This window comes from Neophocaena asiaeorientalis, unplaced genomic scaffold (assembly GCF_003031525.2).
Source record: "Neophocaena asiaeorientalis asiaeorientalis breed wild unplaced genomic scaffold, Neophocaena_asiaeorientalis_V1.1 scaffold249, whole genome shotgun sequence".
In the NCBI taxonomy this organism is placed as follows: Eukaryota; Metazoa; Chordata; class Mammalia; order Artiodactyla; family Phocoenidae; genus Neophocaena; species Neophocaena asiaeorientalis.
The window spans coordinates 3417508-3432665 of NW_020172625.1; the positions used below are offsets into that span (position 1 = coordinate 3417508).

The 15158-nt window shown below is 47.7% G+C and overlaps 1 protein-coding gene and 1 long non-coding RNA gene across 2 annotated transcripts in view; one reads left to right on the top strand and one right to left on the bottom strand.

Moving 5' to 3' along the window:
* Nucleotides 1-15158, top strand: part of LOC112395659 (guanine nucleotide-binding protein subunit alpha-14) — a 189336-nt gene that overhangs the window by 167483 nt on the left and 6695 nt on the right. Inside the window, exon 3 of the mRNA XM_024738989.1 lies at nt 13087-13241. Coding sequence (XP_024594757.1) covers nt 13087-13241 — 155 coding nt within the window. The remainder of the gene's footprint in view (nt 1-13086; nt 13242-15158) is intronic.
* The window catches only part of LOC112395660 (uncharacterized), a 20981-nt gene continuing 13578 nt past the window's right edge, over nt 7756-15158 (bottom strand). Inside the window, exon 5 of the long non-coding RNA XR_003002416.1 lies at nt 7756-8181. This is a non-coding gene — a long non-coding RNA (uncharacterized LOC112395660). The remainder of the gene's footprint in view (nt 8182-15158) is intronic.

Below are 15158 nucleotides of genomic sequence, written 5' to 3' on the forward strand. Positions count from 1 at the left end.
TGTACGCGGGCCTCTCACTGTTGTGGCCTCTCCCGTTGCGGAGCACAGGCTCCAGACGCGCAGGCTCAGCGGCCATGGCTCACGGGCCCAGACGCTCCGCGCCGGACCGGGGCACGAACACGTGTCCCCTGCATCGGCAGGCGGACTCTTAACCACTGCGCCACCAGGGAAGCCCGGTGTATCCCATCTTGTAAACCAAGGCTCAAGACCAGTGAGCGTGAAGGCTTGTGGGTGGAGACAGGAAAGTCTGACCGGCTGGGAACCAGGATTCTGAAGTGCCAGCATTCTGCTGTCCCTGGGACAGGTGCCCTGAGGAGGCAGAGGGGCACAGAGTACCAGTGTCTTCCTGCCCAGCTCCAGCTCTAGTCGGCCCCGGACCACTTCATCACACTGATCTCTTTCCGTGTTCTCATGTTCACGTCTGGGTGTGTGTTTGGGGGTGTGGGTGGAGTCTGAGTCACTCCGAGGCACACAGAAGGGATTTCTAGAATTACGCCTGGCCCTAAGATGGCCTTTAAAGAGAGAGACGTCTAGAGAGAGCTCTGGCTCCATGTCAGGGGAAGCATTTCATTTCTTAATGTTTGTTCTTCAGCTCAGCCTTGGAGGTGCCTGCCTGGCTGGTATTACTGAATGAACTCTTGAATCTAGCATTTACTTCCCTTTGCCTTCGAATAGAAAAGCCGTTTTACAGGAGTAGGAGGGAGGAGTTTTGTTTCTGGAGTTGCCTTAAAGAGGCCTCCTCCTACTCAGAGGGCTTCTCTTGAATGTCAGCAGTGGCCCAGGAAGAACACTGGGGACCTTGCACCTACTCCAGGGCCAGCCTCTGCTTGTCTTGGATTTCAGCGTTTCTGGAAACAGCTGGTCTGGGTCCCAGGCTGGTTGACACAGCATAGCCTTTACAGAAACAAAGAATGTAATATGACACCTTGCGAAACAGGGACAGAATACAATGGTCTGCTTAAGGAAGTAATGAAGGAAAAAAAGAAATGGGAACATTCTCTAAATTTTGTGAAAAGGAGTCTGAATCAGGAACAATTCCAGCTTTTTCCACTGGGTGGTGTTTTCGTTTAATGTTACAATATGCTTGCAGTCTCGGGGCAGGTTCACAATCCAAGTTAGTTCTGGGCTTTGCCCTTGGAAAATTTTGAAGAGTTGGGGAAATGTACTTAGGTGGAATTCTCTTGCTTTTTACACTAATAAAATATGTTTTTTTTTTAGAGGATTCTTTTTCCATGTCCTATATGCCTATTACCATCATTCCCATAAAGACTGGAAACTTGAGTATAAAAACAAAGTCTTCTTCATAGTTGTAGTCTCATACTGAGCACTGGGGCTGGCAAAGGGTGGGTGCTTCATAGTTACGTTGCCACTGATTCGATGAAGGAGGGAGTGGAGATTGCAGCAGAATCCTCCCTGGATGCACTTATTTAGAAATTATCTGTCTATACCAGAGTCAGCAAACATTTTCTGTAAAGGGTCAGCGAATAAGTATTTATGGTCAGCTTTGTGGACCACACAGGCTCTGTTGTAACAACCTGACGCTGCCTTTGTAGCTGTGACATCAGCCCAACAGTGACAGGGCGTGACTGTGTCCTAATAGAACTTCATTTACAAGAACAGGCGGGGAGCTGGACCTGGCCCACCTGTTGTTGACCTTGGTCTATACAAAAGCACACGTGGGCACCTTGCAAACCTTGGAGTTCTCTGGGACAAAGAGAAGAGACTGGGAGTCTGTGAGCGGCAGAGACAATGCTATGCGTTGACCACATCTCGTGTCCTTCCGCCAGGAGGACCACATTTCCCAGCCTCCTTTACAGTCAGATGGCCCCTTGTGACGAGTTCTAGCCCGTGAACCACGTGTCCACCATGTTCAGACCTGGCCCATAAAACATCCTGCCTACTGCTCCACGTTCTCTTCCTCCACCTCCACGATCCAGTGCAGGACTTGAGGGCCCTGGGAGCCACTTGATGGAGGGAGCTTGGGGCCCTGGATAATTGCATGGAGCAGAGTCCTCCCCAACCCCACCATCGGTACATATTGGACTGGGAAGGAGTGTAAGGTAAACCTGTGTGGGGTGTCAGTGGAGGTACTGACAGTTGGGGCCATTCGCCTGTTCTCTCTAGTATTACCACATTCGGGCTCAGATACGGATAAAGGAAAGACACCGAAAAACAACTGCTCAGAGCCGTTCTCTCCAGGCCACACAGCCTCCTGTCTGGAGGACCTGTAGTGTTTGATGGGAGAGAAGGGCGATCAGGAGGTTTGGGTGCTCGCGTTCTCTTGGAAAGTATGTGTATAGGAAGTGGTCCTACAGTTTGGGTCTGAGAATCTGGGGCCTTGAAGAGAGAGCCACTGGGAGGTAGGATGGGGGCATGGCAGACATGAGGAGACCAGAGATGAGTGGCTTTTTAAAAAATCAAACATGATCCACACTAGGCCTTGTACCCCGGCTGTGGCCAGTGCCTTCAGTGCATTGGTTTGTCTCTGCTGGTTCACGTGGGTTTCTTGGAGCTAGCCCGGGACTTCTCCATTCTCACGTTGCTTCTCTTCTCTCTCTTTATGGGTGCATAAAGTAAACTTTGATAGCCGCTAAAATAAATCAACACCAAAACTTCAGTGGCTTAGCAAGATCAGTGTTTATTTCTAGGCCACGTCTGTCTCAGTCCAGTGGGAGTTGGTGAGTGATGGGCTCTGCTCCGGACATTTCCTCAGGGATCCAGGTCTCCTGCACCTGGAGGCTCCCCTCCTCTTGGCCCTCGTCATCCTGCCCTTTCAGCTGAGAAATGAGAAAAGGTAGCGTGGAGGAGGATTGCATGGGAAGTTTTTAAAGCCAGCCCTGTTAGTGGTGTGCATCGTGTCAGCCCAGATTTCATCACTCAGAACTCAGTTACATGACTGCAAGGGAGACTGGGAAATGTAGCCCAACCTATGAGCCCGGTAGGGAAATAAAACAGGATCGGTGGACCCAGAGCAATCTTTGTCTTAATGGGAAAACGCTTTGAGCTCCCAACAACCAACTTTACATTAAATTGGAACCGGCCTATTCTTGAACTGAGACCTTGCCTGTGCTTTTTGTATCTGTAAGCCTTTATTATGCCTTATTTTCTGGAAGGGCCACAGACAGAGTCCAATACCAAAGAGAGAATAAGATTTCTTATAGCTGATCGTGGTGCTACAGGAAGCCAACGGGGGAGCAAAGCATTTATTACTTTCCCTTCAAGGGGGGCGGTGGAGGGTTGGGGGGTATCTTTTGGTCTAGAAGCCCCCCACCCATCCCCAGCCCTGCTCCTCTGGTCTCTCTTCTTTTTCTGCCCCTCTGCCTTTCTCTGTAAGTCCTGGCCTTCCCAACATCAGGGCCCTGGCCACCGTCATTCCCAGCTTTATGTGGGAAGGACCTGAGTGTGTCCTGGCATAGACGCTCCAGTCCTCCCAGCAGATTCTGCAGAGAGGCACAGGCACAAAAGAGACAGATCCTTCTCTGGCTAATTTGAACAGTCTCTCATAACCCAATTTTGATGTGCTAAAAAAACCTAGAAAAACTCTCAACTACAGGAGGGAGGGGGAGGAAGAAGGTGATAGGGACAGAAAATCCCAACTTGCTGTGGAACGTGACCATGTTATTATATGTGACCTCTGGGCACATGCAGTTAAAAGGGCCTAAAACAAATGATTTTCTGAGAGGCAGCTTCCATTGGACCAATATACTCATTTCTCTCTGGGGGGTGCAGAGTGGGGGGTGGGCTCTACCTTGAATATATTCAGGACCCTGGCACCTGAGGGAGTTCAGGTGCTTTCCAAAGCATCTCAGGGGAAGGAACGTTGTGTGAAAGGTGATATAGCAAAGAACTGGTCTGGTCCCTGCACTTTCACGGTGCTGCCTTTAACAAGCACACTCAGGAATCCACATTCATGAGTACACGAAGGGCGGACACAGCCCTTCTCTTTATAAACATCAGGCCACCTCTGGTGGGAAACCTTAGCCCATCCTGTCACTCACCCCCAATTGAAATGTCTCCCTTTCTTTGGTCTCTTAGCGTTTGTGTGCGGATCTGTCATTTTGGAACCCTCAAGGGCAGGGCCACAGTCCTCTGTATATTCCCAGAAGCAGGCCTGGATCTAGCATGGAGCAGGCACGTGATACTGTGCACTGGATGATGGTGGAGTCTGGCTGCGAGTGCCTCGCTGAGTTTCGGTCCATTTCGGTCACCCCAACTGAGGCCTAAACTGTTACCATCACCTAGGCCTACGGTTATAGGGTATTTTGCCCCTAAAGAGAATTGAATGGACCAGCATGGCAGATTCCTGATTTGATCAGGAAGTCAGTCACTCAAAGCGATGTGGAATAATGGATTCGTTTTAGGGATTGCATTGAATGTAGCTGTTGGAGCCGTGAAGAAGACGTTGGAACTGCCTCTGCATATCTGGTGTTTGGGCAGCAGGGCTGGTAGTCGGGGAGAAAAGCTGGATATGAAGGAGCCAGAGCAAAGGCAAACTGGAACCTACAGAGACAGACGGGAACCCATGAAGGCGAATGGACCCCTTGGGGACTAAGTGGAACCCTGCATCTGCCTCTCACATCTCCGCGTTGACAGTGCAGGTGACTTGCAGCAGAAACTGGCATCCTTTGCTGTGGACCTGCATGTATGTCTGCCCCAGGATGTGGAGAAGTTGAAGGAGAAGGTCCAAGTGGGAGCTAGGGGTGCTGAGGCCCAGCTGCTGCACCCCTGCCCCGCATCAGTGAGGTTGACCAGAAGACCAGTCACTGTGTGTGTGTGTGTGTGTGTGTGTGTGTGTGTGTGTGTGTGTGTGTGCGTGCATTTGTACTAAAGCAGAGCTCTGACGGCTGCTGTTTCTCCCCTCTCAGATCCCTTTCAAATTTCTCTTGTAGCAGATCCTAACCCAGAGTCATACAGGGAAGGGAGTGTGCTTCGCCAAGTTGACACAGTGTAAGGCCAAAGATTCTATCTCTCAGCTGCGTTATTAACACTCATTGTAGCTTTGGATGTTTGTGCCAAAGTAATTTATGGCAGGACTCTTTGGAAAGAGCCTTTTAAGTTAAACCCACTGAAATTTTGACTGACAGGAAAAAATAAAGTAACTTGGCTTTTCATGCCAACACTTTGTGGCCAGTGAATTGTGTTATTTATTTTTGTTGGAGAAAAGATAAGGAGAAAGAGGAGGACAAAGATTGGAGTAGAAATAAAGATTTCTTTTGAATCTTGAATTGGGTTAGAAAAGCTTCCTTCCCATTCTGAGTGTGGTGGAAGATTGCCTTTCTCTGAGGAGAAATCTAGGTAGCTTCAGAACAGTGGTTAAATATTCAAATGCCTGCACAGTGGGTCGGCTGGGCTGGTGGCAATGGTGGCATCCCTGCTGGAGCCAAGAGTTGCTAAAGAAACGGGAATTAGAAAGTGATCAAAAGAAGCTGGAAAACCAGTTTTTGAAAATGTGAAATCTCAAATTAATGGTCATTTTTGTAACTATTCTTGGTGTGCTTGAAAAAAAGTATATATTCTAGTTATTTGGAATATAGGGCTCTAAATACTAAAGCAGAGCTCTGACGGCCGCTGTTTCTCCCCTGACTCCCAGATCCCTTTCAAATTTCTCTTGTAGCAGATCCTAACCCAGAGTCATACAGGGAAGGGAGTGTGCTTCGCCAAGTTGACATAGTGTAAGGCCAAAGATTCTATCTCTCAGCTGCGTTATTAACACTCATTGTAGCTTTGGATGTTTGTGCCAAAGTAATTTATGGCAGGACTCTTTGGAAAGAGCCTTTTAAGTTAAACCCACTGAAATTTTGACTGACAGGAAAAAATAAAGTAACTTGGCTTTTCATGCCAACACTTTGTGGCCAGTGAATTGTGTTATTTATTTTTGTTGGAGAAAAGATAAGGAGAAAGAGGAGGACAAAGATTGGAGTAGAAATAAAGATTTCTTTTGAATCTTGAATTGGGTTAGAAAAGCTTCCTTCCCATTCTGAGTGTGGTGGAAGATTGCCTTTCTCTGAGGAGAAATCTAGGTAGCTTCAGAACAGTGGTTAAATATTCAAATGCCTGCACAGTGGGTCGGCTGGGCTGGTGGCAATGGTGGCATCCCTGCTGGAGCCAAGAGTTGCTAAAGAAACGGGAATTAGAAAGTGATCAAAAGAAGCTGGAAAACCAGTTTTTGAAAATGTGAAATCTCAAATTAATGGTCATTTTTGTAACTATTCTTGGTGTGCTTGAAAAAAAGTATATATTCTAGTTATTTGGAATATAGGGCTCTAATGTGTCCATAAGTCCAATTTGCTGATTATGTTTGAATTGTGTATGCCTTTACTGAAGTTTTTGTTTATTCTGTCAGTTACTGAGAGAGGTATGTTTCAGTTTCCTGTAAGATGAAGATTTGTCCATTTCACCATTTAGATCTTAGAGATTTTTTTCTTATATTTATATTTTAAGCCTATGTTATTAGCTGCATAGAACTTTAGAACTGTTATGTCTTTCTGAACCTTTTTGTCATTTGAAATATCTCTATCTCCAGTTATACTTTTAACCTTAAAGTCTACTTCTTCCTCCCAGCTTTACTGAGGTATAATTAACAAATAAACCTTAAGGTCTATTTTTATGATAATAGATTCCTCCTTCCTCTGGGTTACTGTTTGCATGGTATATCTTTTAGCATCTTTTTACTTGTCACCTCTTTTTTGGAGTTGTCTTATCTTCTTATGCTTGGTTCTTTTTGTTAGTGTGCTGGACACACATGAAAAAATAATTCGAGGGTAAGGAAGATGCAATCTTCCAAGCTTCAAAAAGAAACTTTCTTTTCTTCTGCCAGGTGTCTGGGGATACTCAATTTCTGATATTGTGGTGATTCCAAGCTGAGTTGCAGGTCACTAAGAGCTACCCCTTGGATCCCAACCTGGAGCCAGAGGGCTTCTAAGGGACTTTTGCTCTTGCTAACTTTCCCTCGTCCTGTAATATTGAAAAAGGAGCTGTTCAACCTCACACTGCTCCTTCTAGAACAAGAATAAGCCCCAGGGAGAAAGGTTTCCCAAATGCTGGTTCAACTCCTTGGATGCCATCCTACCCTACACTCTGGCCAGCAATTACTTACTTGTTCATTAGTTTCCTGATTATTCTTGAGCATACTTTTGAAAATATTTTGTCCACCATCTCTAGCTGTCCTTAGTGGAAGAGTTGATCTAAATGTCCTAGTCTTCCTTTACCAGAAGCAGAAGTTCCTTGTTTTTTATAGAAAACATTCCTTTCTCTAGCATAGTTTACCAGCATTTTCTTTATAATGCAATTTTTGAGATGCTTTCAAAGCTGATCGTTATGGAGCACTGAAATTTTGTTTTGTTTTGTTTTTTTGCGGTACGCGGGCCTCTCTCTGTTGTGGCCTCTCCCGTTGCGGAGCACAGGTTCCGGACGCGCAGGCTCAGCGGCCATGGCTCACGGGCCCAGCCGCTCCGTGGCACGTGGGATCTTCCCGGACCGGGGCACGAACCCGTGTCCCCTGCATCGGCAGGCGGACTCTCAACCACTGCGCCACCAGGGAAGCCCGGAGCACTGAAATTTTACTTCCTAATTTTAGTTTGATAGAATATGTAGTGTAGTTCTGGATCTTGATGTAGATGTTAAAACAAGGAGGAGTGATTGTGTGAAAGTCAGAAATATTATGTTACGGGGAACTTTCATTTTTAATCTTATTTTAATCTCATTTGTTTTTTACAAAGCTTTTGAGGTACTGCATATGATAGTAGACACTTGAAATAGTATTAAATTAGGCTTTTATTATCTAGAATATGTTAATGAATAAAGGTTTTAACGAAAATGATTAAGTATCTGATGAAAGAACAGGAACTCTGGCTTCTGACTAGGGAACAGTCTCCCCTAGTCAGTGAGAAGGCTCTGGGCCCTGCAGTGCTGGGCGGTTAATGGTGTAGGGGCTCCCCCTGTGAGGACCTGGTGGAGAATGGGGCTGCCCACCGGGCCCTGGATTCCAGCCAGAGGGGCTGGCTGGGCCAGAAAGCGACTGTCACCCAAGCGGCCGGGGATCCAAGTGTGAAGCCAGCAAGGCGACACTTCAAAAGCAGCTCCTTCCACTGTCACCCTGGGAATTACTGAGTGAAACACACATGTAGGACATCTGGTTTCTGTGTTCTTCTTTCTTCAGAGCAGTGAAAATGGTGCTTTTGTCTGAGAAAGGAAGAGAGGAAAAGCCAGATGTGAGCTCAGTGTTTGAGAAACTGTTTGTGTTTCTGCATCTGCTCAATTTGCTCCAGTAATATTTACTGCTTTGTGATTTTTCTTTTCAAAGAAATATATGAGTTAGGCAGTTTCAGTTCAACACGCTCCTCTAGCCGAGGACCTTTCCATGAACTACAGACCCATTTTATTCATCTGCTTCCTGGATTTCTCCACTTAGATGTCAGCCCCCTCAGACTCAGCCTGTCCCCTGCCCAAATCATAACATTTCCCTCAATCTGATCCTCTTAGAACATTTCTTCTCTCCTTCCAGGAGATGAAAAAGCCCAACTACCTGACACAAAATTTTCCCCATTATATAAGGACTCCCTGCTCTCAGACGGTGTGCACTGTAGAAGTGGTTTGAACATAACGATAAAAACGCGCATACTGTGTATGAAACTATTTAGCCAAGTCAGAGGGAAATCTGCACAAAACCCCGCTTTTTAAAAACACACATTGTTAACGTGTAGAAGTCTTTCACCTCATATTTCAGTACAATTTATTTAAAAACCAGGTCACCCTCTTCCTCATTCCTCTCTGCCCTTTGTAATATTTGCCCCTGGAACACACTCTGGGGGCTCGGCTGTGCCACTCTCTCCACCAGCCATCCTTGCGATGACTCGTGACTAAAGAACACATCCTTGTCAGGCCATTCTTGATCAGAGTAACACAAACGGCTCCTCTGACTGCAGAGCCTTTCCAGATAGATGGAGACGAAAGAGACAACCAAATGCAATATGTGAGCCTAGATTGGGCAGATAAAGGACCTTTATGGGACAACTGTCAAACTTTGGATAGGTCTGAGGAGTAGACTACAGTATTGTGTCAGTGTTAGTTTCCTGATTTTGACCTTTATATATGATTATATATGTTTGTTTTTTTCAAAAATTTGATTTATTTTTGGCTGCGTTGGGTCTTCGTTGCTGTGCACAGGCTTTCCCTAGTTGCGGCGAGCAGGGGCTACTCTCCCCTGTGGTGCGCGGGCTTCTCACTGCCGTGGCTTCTCTTGTTGCAGAGCACGGGCTCTAGGCACACGGGCTCAGTAGTTGTGGCATGCGGGCCCAGTAGTTGTGGTACACGGGCTTAGTTGCTCTGCAGCATGTGGGATCTTCCCGGACCAGGGCTCGAACCCGTGTCCCCTGCGTTGGCAGGCGGACTCTTAACCACTGCGCCACCAGGGAAGTTCTATATGTCTGTTTTTAGGAAATAACACTGAAGTCTTTAGAGATAAAGAGGCATTGTGTCTGCAGTTTCCCTTCAGATATTTCCAGAGAAGAATATATGTGTGAGTTATGTGTGCAGGTGTGGGTGTGTGCGAACACATGTGGAGGGAGTGGGGAGAATGATGAAGCAGGGTAGGAAATTATGAACATTTGGGCAAATCTGGAAAGGCAGCGATGAACTCTTTGTACCATGTTCCCCACCTTTTCCCAAGTCTTAAATTATTTCAAAATAAGATGTTTAAAAAAAACGGATCCAGGGCTTCCCTAGTGGCGCGGTGGTTGAGAGTCTGCCTGCCGATGCAGGGGACACGGGTTCAAGCCCTGGTCTGGGAAGATCCCACGTGCCACGGAGCAACTGGGCCCATGAGTCACAACTACTGAGCCTGCGCGTCTGGAGCCTGTGCTCCACAACAAGAGAGGCCACGACAGTGAGAGGCCCACGCACTGCAATGAAGAGTGGCCCCCGCTCGCCTCAACTAGAGAAAGCCCTTGCACAGAAACAAAGACGCAACACAGCCAAACATAAATTAATTAAAAAAAAAAATTGAACCAGACAGGCGGGAGAGCTAACCAGGAGCAGCCAAAGACGGACAGGAGACCTCTAGACTTGGAATCCTTCTGGCCGCCTTAAGTCTAGTCTGTTCGAAACCAAAGTCCCAATTGTTGGGTCTTTAAGAAGCCTCTGTTCTCCTCTTCTTTCAAGCAGGATTCCACCCAAATCCCCTCGCTGGTCTGAACAGACAGTATGTTTTTCTCACCTGGCTGAATTCCCCTGGTTACCCGAAATCCCAGGTCTATGTCTTTTCCCCAAATTCTACCTCTCCCCCAAGAAGCCTATGTAGAAGCCTGTATTCCTCTCTAATATCTCACTGGGATCCACTTTTTCTATCTACTGGAAGAGCCAAACACGGGGTTTATCCATTGCAACATGTATCAGTCAGGATAGAGTGGGTTATGCTGCAGTAACAAACTTCCCCCAAAGTGTAGATTACTTAATTAAAGTTGATTTCTCACTCATGCTCCATATGCAGTATGGTGTGTCCATCTTATCCCATGGTAATCACCACAGTAGACAAAAGGCAATGTGGTGAATTACTCACTGGTTCTTTAAAGTTTCTTCCTAAAAGAGACAGATGTTGCTTCCACTTACGTGTCCTTCATCACAGAGTATAGTACTTCATTGCCTTTGTGAGGAGGGGAGGTAGAAATATTTGTAACATCGCTGATGATTCTCACAGGGCTACCTCTCAGCAGGTAAGCTGACTTTAACAGTTACGTGTAGAAAAGCAACACAAGAGGCCTGCCTTGTGTTGCTGACAAGCAACAAGCAAAGATGCTGACCGTACCAGGGGCAGAGTGGTTAAGACCAATTGGCCAAGAGTCACCGGAGCCTTTCCTCCACTAGGGAGGCGTTTCCGTCTCCCAGCTCCTCTGTGTTCCCACCGTGCCCGGCACAGGCTTCCATCATCCTGCTCTAGTGTTCTTTCACTGTTATTTTCCCATGGTTATCCATCTGTTAGAGAGATACAGTTTTATGTGCACCACAGATGTTTATTGGGCACCTGCATCCATAGAGGCCACCTGTTATTTGCCAGGCACTGCATGAGGTTCTGGGATGTAAGGATAAGTAAGACATTGGCTCTGCCCTTGTGGCATTTCCTGACTTGTCACGAAGACGGGAAAACAGATAATTTAGAGCTACGCCCAGGTCAGCGCCCTCACCACGCCTGGTGTGGCCAGATGGGGTATCCTGGGAAGCTCTGTCATCCTCATCCTCCAGTGGAGACCCTCTGACCATATTTGGGAGGTGGGAGAGTGGCGGGAGGAGGGGAGGAAGCGGGAGACAGCCCTCCTGCTACATTGAGACACTGTCCACGTTCTCCATTTATTGTTCTCTCTGGCTAACAATAGGGCACACGGCACAAAATGTGCCACTGGGCAGGATTAGAAGTCCTGGTGTAAGGGCTGTCACTGTGTCCTGTTTTGGCAAACAAGAAATATTTATTCGGCATCTATTGCAATAATAAGGTAAGATCTGCTTACATTTGGGTGATACTTTATAAATCAGGTTCCCATTGAAAATCACTGGCTCCTCTTACAAATGACCATGCTGAGGCAGGGAACCTATTGGGTTCCTTAAAAGTCCCGACTGAACTACTTAGAATTCAGGGTCCTGATTCCCCGCCCAGGCACTTGCCACTAACCCATACTGCCTAGACCTTGTTTGAGACTCTGCAAAGATCCTCTACCTGCCTGAGGATCCCACAGCCTAGGGGAAGAGTCTGTACTCCCTCTTGATGGATGTAGGGCAAAGTCGTGTTGATTGAATCACAGCCCTTGGTTTTTCCCTGAGTCAAGTGAATCTATTAAGATCTCCCTTTCCTCCAACCGTCTGTTGGGTTTCATGATGAGAAATGCGAGATGAGAGTGACTTTTCAAGGGGTGCAGGAGATCAGAGCTGCCAAAGGTTGCTTTGCTGACTCACAGCTGCCAGTGCGTGATGTAATTGCTGTGAGATACAGCAAGATGGGAGAGGGAAGACGAGGCCGGGCTCCTGTCTCCCTCAGCAGGATCCTCTTGTTTGCTGCAACTTGCAGCCAGGGATCGGATGCTGAGTCTCCGGGGCCAACACAAGGATGTGTTGCGGATACAGGCCAGTCTTATCATTTCTATTTGCTAAGGTCTGGAAAGATTTCTGGCCTCTGGCTTGCCTTCTGTTGATGAGATAATATATGTAGAGCCTTGAGCACTTATCAAGTGGGTAATAAACGATAACTGCTGTAACAGTAATAATTACAGCAATAATGATCTTAACAGTTACTGGAATAAAGCAGTAGTATTAGAGCAATAATAATTTAGTGATGGAATAGTAAACATAATATTAGAGCAGTCAGTGGCATGGTGTGAGGGTTCCGCTGGGTGTGGTCCACCCAGTGGGAAAGAGTTTTATTAGTGATGCTGATAATAAAAAGCAGACTGTATGAGAACTCTCTGTACTTTCCTCTCTGTTTTGCTCTTAACTTAAAACTGCTCTACAAAGTAAAGTCTATTAAAACATCTTTTAAAAAATAAAGGAAGAGAAAGAAAGCCGCCTGATGATTGGTGGTGGTGGTATTTTTCAATGATCTGAAGATGACACACTCCTTTATTTCCTGCACTGGGGTGGACCCGCTTACCCCACCCTTGGTATGCCACGAACAAAAATGTTACTTTTAAATTATTCCATTGGCTACACACGTATTCAAAATGAGTTGCATGTTAGTGAGGAAGTAATGTTTGTTAGTACGATGATAATCAATGATGATCAATCGTTCCCGTGTTTCTCTGTTCACAACTGGGTGTCGAATGCTGGTGACACTGGCCCCCGGGGTACTGCTGGGACCGAAGGCCACAGGTCTTGGGCCTTCTCTGGCGCTCTCCACTGAGTTAAGCAGCCACATCATCGCTACCCAATGAGGCTGCAACTGAGTGGCTTGGCTGTGAGCAGCTCTTCTGGAGAGCACCCACCACACCCTAGCACCTAGGGACATCTTCCCTAATCCACGGACCAGGGCAGGTCTTGTCCCCAAGTCATCAATATGTTGGCTTCCTTTCCTTTGCCTAATGAAAGGTTCTCTTTTCCTTTGAGCAGGAAAATGCCCAGCTGATCAGAGAAGTGGACGTAGACAAGGTCTCCGCTCTCTCCAGGGACCAGGTGGAGGCCATCAAGCAGCTCTGGCAGGACCCGGGAATCCAGGAATGTTATGACAGGAGGAGGGAATACCAGCTGTCAGACTCTGCCAGATAGTGAGTACAGAGCCCCAGGCTGTGGCCACCCAGGGTGCTTTCAGGCAAGCATGGCCACGCTTCAAGGGGGGAGAAATGAGCTACTTGCTAAAATGAGGCACCCGGGGGCCACACTACCTCCCTTCTGCTCGTCTGTAACCCACTCTTACTTTCAGTTGCCTCTCTTCCCACCTCCTGAAATCTTCAGTCCCCCTGTGGAGCCCCAGATAGCTCTCCCTGCCCATATCCACCTTTCCTTGTCAAGTTCTAAGCCTCTGTCCTTTTCAGTGAGAGGGTAAGTCAAATGTGGGCTTCCCTTGGTGGGACCGATCTCATTTGGGGTGCTGAAACGATCTGATTTAAGCCAGGACTACATCTGCTTCTGGCTTCTACTTCCCCCTCTCCATATCCCTCTGCCTTCTGGGTTCCTGATCAGTAGACAGCAGGTCCAATTGCCCTAAAATCTAAAATCAGAGTTTAGAAGCGCAGTGCAATACACCCGTCAGTGGCTGATCTGGTGCTGCCCTCTAGTGGGCGAGATAGGCTCTGCGGGCCCAGCCATGGAGAAAGCTCAGTCCGGGAGCCCTTTGTTTGCCTACACATTATATTTGGGATCCATAAGGCTCTAGTTTTAAATCAGTAATCCATTGCGTGCACACTCTCCGACGGAGATCACAGGGTTTGATTTTATTAAGAATTTCCTAAGGCAGTGCTTCCATCAGCCAGATCACTGGGCAAATAGTTGTCATGGTCCTTCTTGAAGGGGTGAGGATTCCTGCTTCTGCAACTCAGCTCCTTCCCTCTTGCCCTGCGTCATTTCCGCCCTCTGAAGGCCCTGGAATCCTTTCCCCTGACCCATCCCCTTCTCTTCAGGTGCTGTCATTGCCCTTCGAGCTGGTGTGGGTGGGTAATTCACCCATCATCTGGACAAGCCAGCGGGCAGGAAAGGAAACCAGAATCTTACCTCCTCAGTTTCACTAGCCTCCCTTTGGCATTTGTCCCAGGCTGAGTGTTGAGTGACATTAATCCAGGTTAGCACAACCAATCTGAGTAGAGGAACATTCAGGTCCAGCACAGCAGCAAAGGAGGAAAAGGAAGTAAAATAAGCCCTGATACGTGGTTGGATCAGCACAGAAGACAGCTCGCAGGAAGGAAGGCCGTGTCCCCAGGAGGAGGGCAGACTGCCTTTGACAGCTGGGGAGCCAGGGACGGTTCCAAGTCAGCCAAGGCATCCCTGGCCCTTCCCTGGGACAGCCTGTGTCATTTGCTTCTGTGAAGGCCCTGGGGAGTGGCTGGGGCTCTTGATGTAGATCAACTCGGAAAAGAGCCACTGGGCCTGCTGTAGAGCTCAGTGGAGCCCTGAAAACTGGGGCAAGTCCACTGAGAAGAATGTGGGGAGTGGCTAGGGTGGTGGACAGAGCTGCAACGATAGAGAAAACGGCACTCACAGACCCGGACAGTGCCCTGCCTTTGGAACCGGCGAGACCCCAGGCACTTGGGCACTTCCTTGGTCCAGGTCAGTGGTTGTCATCCACTCTGCTGGTACTGTCTGCTTATTTGGACGGGTATTCACTTCACAAAAATGTGATGTGTCTCTGCTGTGTGCCAGGCACTGAGGTAAGGGCTACAGGTACAACTGGTGCTCTCTGCCCTGAAGGAACATACAGTCCAGTGGAACGAGACAGGTGTAAATCAAAATATCACAAACGGAAGTCCATGACGATAAGCCCTGGGGCCATGCATGGGGGTGTGGGTCACAGAAGGCTGACCCAGTGGTTTGCTTCCTGCGCTGAGGGCTGCACAGGAATAGGGTTTGCCTGTTACCTCTTGGCTCCCCTTGAGGCCACATGTTCAGCGCCAGCAGACCTAGGTGAGCTCTGCCTGTAAGGGGGTAGGTGAGGGGTGGAGGGGGTTAGGGGGGAGAGGGAGGGGCCACCT